We start from the raw sequence: 7909 nt of genomic DNA, 5'->3' as shown, positions 1-7909 counted from the left end.
ATCAGGATTTCTACGCTTTAGGAAGTTTAGGAAGACTTCACGTTTGAGCGCCGAGCGAAGTGAGTTAACGTTAATTAGAATAATCTTAAGATCATTCATACAAAACGAACTCGAAAACTTTTCGCGTGAGGAAGGCCTTACGATCTTCATGCGAGGTAAGAGTAGAAAATTGCTGCTTGATGCTCAAAGCAAACGAAAGCATAGATTCAATATCAGGCATACCAATGGTGGCGGGGATGCCTGGGGATTTGGAAAGGATATTGGAAGTGGGGGGAGGATGGGATTGGCCATGGATTGGCGGCCGGACAGCCGTCGCAGAAGTGCGCGGGGGAACGCCGAAGCCTGCAGCCATAGAGGCAAAGGAAGTATCGGGCCTAACAAAGTTGGTTGTGTGACGGTTGGAGATTTTAGCCGCTGAAGCTTTGGATTTGGCTTCACGAGAGGCACGGAGCTCTTTAAATTTGGAGCACCTATAGTTGGCTGGGTGGCCAGTTTGACCGCAGTTGCAACATTTAGGAAGAGTTTCTGGGACTTGTTGCTTAGTCACTGGGTCGAATGCTTTAGGTGGGAGGGTGCAAGCACCTTTGGAATGCGGACCACCACAACGGACACAACGAGAAGGGAAGTTGCAGTATCTGGAGGTATGGTAGTACCGCTGACAGTTAGAGCACTGGGGCGCATTTAAATGAGCTTTACGCTCGAACTTAATAATTAAATTAAGAGAAGGAAGCTTATTAATGCTAAGCAGCATTGGAAGATCCATACCAGGAGCTGGGTGGAGCTCCCAGATGGAGGAATTGGAATATCTTTCAGGGTGCTTGGCTAAAAAGCGCCACACACTTGTATATGGTATTATATATTTTAATTATATTTTAAATTAATTTTCTTGTATTTCCGGTCTGTCTGTCTGCATACCTCCTGTTCCTATGGATGTGGAGGGTGTAGGTTCAAATAGCGCCAGTAGCTCTGAATCGGAGCCTGACTCCACTATTAAACGGCGCAAAACATCTTCGCCTAAAAAAGATAAAAAAAACATCAGCTACAAAAAAAAATTTTTAGTCCTTTCTAAAAGGTTCAATGAAATTGAAAAGCTTTATCAAGCTATTTTGCATGAAAATGCATCTCTAAAACAAATGCTTCACGCTGATTACTCTAGTGATCTAGAAGTTGATCCTCAAGAAGAAGAGATCAGTACTCCATCTGGCCTATCGGCTGCTACAGCCACTCCCGCCTCTTCTGATGCTGCTTTCGCAGCAAATTTCCCAGCTCTTCCAGTGCCCAAATCTAATGGTATTTTAACTAATGCTCCCATTCTTACTACTACGACATCTGCCGTTCGTCTTGCTTCCTCGCGCCCTTTGCCAGCGGCTGCCAAAGCTGGTGGCAACACGGCCATTCCTCCCCCTTCAAGTATGCCAACTAGTGGCAAAACTCCCCCAGCTATCACTGTTCGTGATGTTAATATTAAAGAACTTCGCAGCAGCATCAAAGCTGCTCTTCCTAACTCTGCATACGAGTGCAAAGCCATTAATGGTAAAACTTTTCGTATCCTTACTAAATGTAAAGATACATTTTACAAAATAAACGCGGTCCTTAAAGACCTCAAAATTCCAAGTTTCGCTCCCATTCCCTCAGAAGACAAGATAACCCCTGTTCTTCTGAAAAATTTCCCTTCCTCATTTGATGAGGAAGATCTCAAGGCAGCATTAGCTGTAGATTTACCTCAGTTCAGCTTCACTCGTGTTGCTAAATTTAGGCCTCCAGGGCGCTTCATAGCTAAGAATCCTGAGAGATATAATAACTCCACAATTTGGGAACTTCACCCAGCCCCTAATATGGACCTTCTTATGCTGCTTAGCATCACCAAGCTTCCATCATTAAATCTTATTGTCAAATTTGAGCGCAAAGCTCATCTTGAAGCGCCTCAGTGCTCAAACTGCCAGCGGTACTTCCATACCGCCAAATTCTACAACTTTCCCTCTCGTTGCGTCCGTTGTGGTGGCTCGCATTCTAAAGGGGCTTGCACCCTTCCGCCTAAAGCCTTTGATCCAGTAACAAAGCAACAAATCCCGGAGACCCTTCCCAAATGCTGTAACTGTGGTCAGACTGGCCACCCAGCAAATTACAGGTGCTCTAAATTTAAAGAGCTTCGTGCTTCTCGCAATGCCAAATCTAAAGCCTCAACGGCTGAAACCCCTAACCGTCTTCCGACTAATTTTGTTAAGCCTGGTTCCTCTTTTGCTTCTATGGCTGCGATTTCTAGTGCTCCTCCGCGCACTGTTGCGTCCTCTGCGTCCGCTGCTCAGCCTCTCAATCCAAAAAAAATTTCCCACCCTGCTCCAATTAATAGCTCTCATAAATCCCCTGGCACTTCAGCCGCAAATATTGGCTCTCATATGCCTGATATTGAATCATTGTTTTCGTTTGCTTTAAGTATTAAGCAACAATTTTCCACTCTCACCTCACAAGTAGAGCGTAAGGCCTTCCTCACTCGTAAAGTATTTGAATTCGTTTTATATGAATAATCTTAAGATTATTCTTATAAACGTAAACTCTCTCCGCTCAGAGCTTAAGCGTGAAGTTTTTCAAAACTTTCTTACGCATAGTAAGCCTGATGTTCTCCTTGCTGTTGAAACCAGAATCAATCCTGGTTTCACTCTTACTTTCTCTGGTTACAATGTCGTCCGTTTCGATAGGGTTGGTCCTGGTGGAGGGGTTGCAATCCTTCTTAAGGCAACATACGCTTTTTCCGAACATCGTATTCCTCAACTCTCCTCATTTGAAGCTTGCGGTATCACTCTTCTCCTCGAAAATAACTTTAATGTTGATTTATTCTGCGTGTATTACACGCCCTCTATATCCCAATCTATTGACCCTAATGACCTCACTAAATTAATAAACCTTTCTTCAAATCCATTTGTTATTGGAGGTGACTTCAATAGTAAACACTACTTTTGGAATAACGCTCAAAACTGCATTAATGGTACCAGATTATACAACTGGTATATAAGCAATTGTATTAACCTCAATATTAATCTTGTTGCCCCCAACGCGCCAACACGCTTCAATGCGACACTCGACTTTTTCTTCACTGACAACTGTCTCTCCGACATGATTGGAAATACTTCAGTGGCGTTGCTGACTATCAGGCTGTTGTTTTACCTCTCACAGGCTGTAGAACCCTCCTATCTGCCCCTCGTACGTATTTAAATTTCGCTGCCACCTGCTGGGACAGCTTCAATTCCACTCTTGACAGAATGATTTCCTCCCTTGACCTTCCTGTAAATAGGAACCTATCACCTAATGAAATTGACTGTGTCACTTCACAACTTGAGAGCATTCTTTCTGCAACTATTGAAGAGCATGTCCCACTGACCCTTCTTAAAAAATGCTACCAGGTTCCTCTTGATCCTCTTACTGTTAATCTAATCCAACGTCGCAAAGTTCTTCGCCGTAGGCTATATCGCCTCAGGCAAACTAACTCTCCTCGATTTCAGCTCATGCGAGCTATAATTTCCACTCTTGATAATATCCTTACCCAAAGGATCAAGTTGGCTAGAAATAATCATTTCAATGCCTTAGTTCGTTCTGCTAAATGCGACTCTGATGTCTTCAAAAAAGTTAAGCAGATCTGTGGCATTAAAAAAAGTCACTCCTGACATCACCATCAATAACAGAAGTTTTTCTGATGACTCAACCAAAGCCAATATATTTGGCGAAACCTTTGAGCTTTATCATAAGGTCTCCCTCGGTGATGGAAATCCAAATTTCAATGCAACGGTCTGCAATTTTGTCCGAGACCATTACGAAAACTTCGGACAAAGCATTACTAACTTCAGCACCAGCTACCCAGCCAACAGTACTAATACTCTTGACCCAAACGGGTTCATTACTCCATCAGGTCTCTTCACCATCCTTAAGTCCAAAAGACCTAAAAAATCTTCTGGACTGGATAGAATCTCCAACCACGCTATGCGAAATCTGTCTCCTCTCTTCTTTTGCACATGTGCGATTATCTTTAACCACTCTTACAACATTGGTCACTTTCCCAGGCCTTGGAAGAGAGCCATTGTCATACCTGTCCATAAAAGCGGTAAGCCTCATACTCTCCCCTCAAGCTACCGTCCCATTTCCTTACTTAGCTCACTAAGTAAACTTTATGAATCATTCATTGGTAGTCAACTTAAGTCCCACATAACAGAAAAACGACTTCTCCCGAACTTCCAATTTGGTTTTCGTAACAAAACCTCAACCACAGACGCGCTTAGTATTTTCCAAAGTGATATCTGTGTAGGTCTCTATAACTCTCAACCCACCGTGGCTGTGAGCCTAGATATTGAGAAAGCTTTTGATACTGTTTGGATTGAAGGCCTTGTCTACAAGCTCCACCAATTCAATTTCCCCCCGCTCCTTTGTAGCATTGTCTACCAATTTGTGTCAGGAAGAAAATTTATGGTTCGTGTTGGTTCTAGCCTTTCTAGGGAATTCCTTGTAGCAGCTGGTGTCCCTCAGGGTTCTGTACTTGGTCCCATACTCTTTAACATCTACACTTCAGACATTCCTATCCCTCCCCCAAATGTCAAGCAGCTCTGCTTTGCAGATGACTATCTAATATACTCCAAATCGTCTTATACTCCCAGGGTCTCTAACTCCTTAAACCAGCATTTAGGAAATCTTTCTTGCTTTTATCATAAGTGGAAGCTCAAATTAAACCCCCTCAAAGTCTCTGCCATTGCCTTCACTGGCTATGCACGAAATCGTCCAAGCAGTTATAACCCCTCTAACATTAAGCTTAAACTTAATGGGACCCCCATTAAACTTGTTGACAAGTTTAAGTACCTCGGAGTTATGTTCTCTCCCAAACATAACTTCATTCCCCACATCGATTATATTGTCAAGAATGTGTCCTTCCGCCATATGAGCCTTAAAAATGCGTTAAGACGCCACAACCAGCTAAATATTCAAGCAAAACTCTTGTGCTATAAACAACTCATTCGCCCTCTTTCCACCTACTCCTTTCCCATCTGGTCAGGTATCTCCTCGGCTCAAATGGAACGCCTACGTGCGTTAGAAAGAAAAATTCTCCGCGACTGTATAAATTACAAGCGCAAGCCTAATGGCAAACATCACCGTATAAATTTTGTTTACAAATCCGCCAATATCGAGCGGCTTGACGATTATCTATTGTCCCAAGCTCGTCGATACTTTACTAGGGCCCATAACCTCCCCCCCGACGTTCTGAGATCTGATCAGCTACCAACTGATCTGTTACTCGCTATGAGGCATAAACCTCCCCAGTTCCTATCCCTCCTCCTGGACGACATTGCCCAATCTCCCCCTGTAATCCCGTTTTACAACCGTGGTTACAGTAATCCCCTTCAACGTGTGTACTTATAAATAGCCCCTCAAACTCAATTTAAGTAGTATTCCGTCTCACCGTTTTCATTCTTCAAATTTCATGGCTTAGATATATTTACTATTGTAAATGTTAAGCCTTACTAGTAATTGTTTTCACTCCAATCGTTGAAACTGGAATGGGGTTCCTAGTCCTGGACCTTCACGGTCCCTTGCTTGGAATCTATTCTCTATGCATTCCTAAGAGGTGGTTTTAGTGGGTTCAAGTCTCACACTGTGGCTTTTGATGCTTTCCCCCTACTGCAAAAAAAAAAAAAAAAAATCCAAATCGACGATTAAAATTTAAAATCAGAAATCATGCCACCAAAAACTAGCGGAAAAGCAGCCAAAAAAGATGGAAAGGCTCAGAAAAATATAACCAAAAACGATAAGAAGAAGAAGCGCAGGAGGAAGGAGAGCTATGCTATCTACATTTATAAAGTGTTAAAGCAAGTCCACCCCGATACTGGTATATCATCGAAAGCCATGAGCATCATGAACAGCTTCGTGAATGACATATTCGAACGTATTGCTGCTGAGGCTTCGCGCTTAGCACACTACAATAAGCGCTCCACCATTACTAGTCGGGAGATTCAAACTGCTGTTCGTCTTTTACTTCCCGGTGAACTGGCTAAGCACGCAGTTAGTGAAGGAACAAAAGCTGTCACTAAGTATACTAGTTCCAAGTAAATTGCGTTATATCAAACAAACACCACTTATTCAAAAGGCCCTTTTCAGGGCCACAAAAATATTCAATTGAGTTGATAATTTATCTATATTATAAATATGTATAGAGCCCTGAAATTATTTACGAAAACTGACAGGCTTATTAACACCGCGTTATTGAATCTCAGAATGGTTACAAGCTCCTCGGGGAGGTATGCAGATCTGATAAAGTTATAAACAATAATCCAGACAAGGCGTAAAGAGGGGTTAAGAAGAAACCTCGTAGTTAATAGAAAGTAAAAGTGCTCAAGTGCACTGACTCAACTAGCCTCAACATAATAATAATATAAATATGATATATATTTTGTTTTTGATATTTCTTTTAAAAGGCTACTGATAGAAGAAAAAAATAAAAAAAAACTTTGACAGTCTCTTCATGAATTATCAGCTATCGTTTGGTTGTTAGTGAATAAATGATTCAATCAACAAATTAATTTCTGTCGGTTTTGAGGATCTTACAGTTTTTTAATCATGGATAATATAACCTGCTAAATAGAGTTAACTCTTGAATTAACGAGTCTTAATCCTTATCATCAGTCTTAGTACTATCATCGCTTTTAAATTGATATATTCTATATTTACATTCGTGCTTTAAATTTGAAAACATAAATATAGTATTTGTTCCTTGTCATTCATTCTATGATACCATACAATTTCATGGGATAGATAAGCTCTTTTACAACTCATTCCTTAAGCGTTCTTTTAGTAAGTTCAAGTCTTACATTATGGCTTCTGATGCTTTCTGCTTACAGCAAAAGAAAAATAAAATATATTGATTCAATTAAATGTTATGACGTGAAACATTCTATGTCTAATGATACACTATATGATACTAATAATAGTATACATATGATGCTAATATTATACATATTAATATATGTTATGCTACTTCTAATAGCAATGTCTATACTATATCTATATGATATAATTTATCATTATCTCTTTTCTTTGAATAAACTTACTATGCAACAATTGCATTTACATTTTGCTTATTTTATTTTCGTAGTCAAAAATAAGCAATTGAAAATAGTTAAGCAATTTCAAACCCTGGATAAGTCATGTCATTTATTTATCTCTTTTCTTTATATAATTTTGGTCCTGAAAAGGACCGATTTTTGTATATTTATAAAATTATATTGCTTCCAATCTTAAGCACGTTCTCCACGAATACGTCTAGCCAATTGAATATCTTTTGGCATAATTGTAACGCGTTTGGCATGAATTGCGCATAAGTTAGTATCTTCAAAAAGACCCACTAAGTATGCTTCGCTAGCTTCTTGAAGAGCCATTACAGCAGAACTCTGGAAACGTAAATCAGTTTTGAAATCTTGTGCAATTTCACGGACCAAACGCTGGAATGGCAATTTGCGAATCAAGAGTTCAGTACTCTTTTGGTAGCGACGAATTTCACGTAAAGCTACAGTTCCTGGACGATAACGATGTGGTTTTTTCACACCTCCAGTAGCTGGTGCACTTTTACGTGCGGCTTTGGTAGCCAATTGTTTTCGTGGTGCCTTCCCACCAGTCGATTTACGAGCAGTTTGCTTTGTACGAGCCATAATTTATGAGATATGTTACAATATGGTATTTTAAAAAATAGCGCAATTGAATAGCTCAATTTTCTCATCATACCTGGATGTTCTGTTTCAACTATTCACATGTTTTAACATTCATTGTTTCTCATATTGCTTATTCTTTTTGTTTTGTTTTGTTTTGTTTTGTTTTGTTTTGTTTTGTTTTGTTTTGTTTTGTTTTGTTTTGTTTTGTTTTGTTTTGTTTTGTTTTGTTT

General features: G+C 40.2%; 2 protein-coding genes across 2 annotated transcripts; one reads left to right on the top strand and one right to left on the bottom strand.

The window, feature by feature from the left end:
* Positions 1-5712: 5712 nt before the first annotated feature.
* LOC119683803 (histone H2B) lies at positions 5713-6132 on the top strand. The gene has a single exon (XM_038097667.1). The coding sequence runs from the start codon at positions 5713-5715 to the stop codon at positions 6082-6084; it is 372 nt and encodes a 123-aa protein (XP_037953595.1). The 3' UTR covers positions 6085-6132.
* Positions 6133-6838: 706 nt separating this feature from the next.
* On the bottom strand, positions 6839-7679 carry LOC119677178 (histone H3-like). Its single transcript, XM_038088447.1, has 2 exons — positions 7299-7679; positions 6839-6862 (listed from the first exon to the last, which is right to left on the bottom strand). The coding sequence occupies exons 1-2, from the start codon at positions 7677-7679 to the stop codon at positions 6839-6841; spliced, it is 405 nt and encodes a 134-aa protein (XP_037944375.1).
* Positions 7680-7909: the final 230 nt, after the last annotated feature.

Source organism: Teleopsis dalmanni, chromosome 2 (genome assembly GCF_002237135.1).
Source record: "Teleopsis dalmanni isolate 2A chromosome 2, ASM223713v2, whole genome shotgun sequence".
Classification (NCBI taxonomy): Eukaryota; Metazoa; Arthropoda; class Insecta; order Diptera; family Diopsidae; genus Teleopsis; species Teleopsis dalmanni.
Note: the sequence above shows the minus strand (reverse complement) of the source record. Positions and strands in the feature narration are given on the sequence as shown.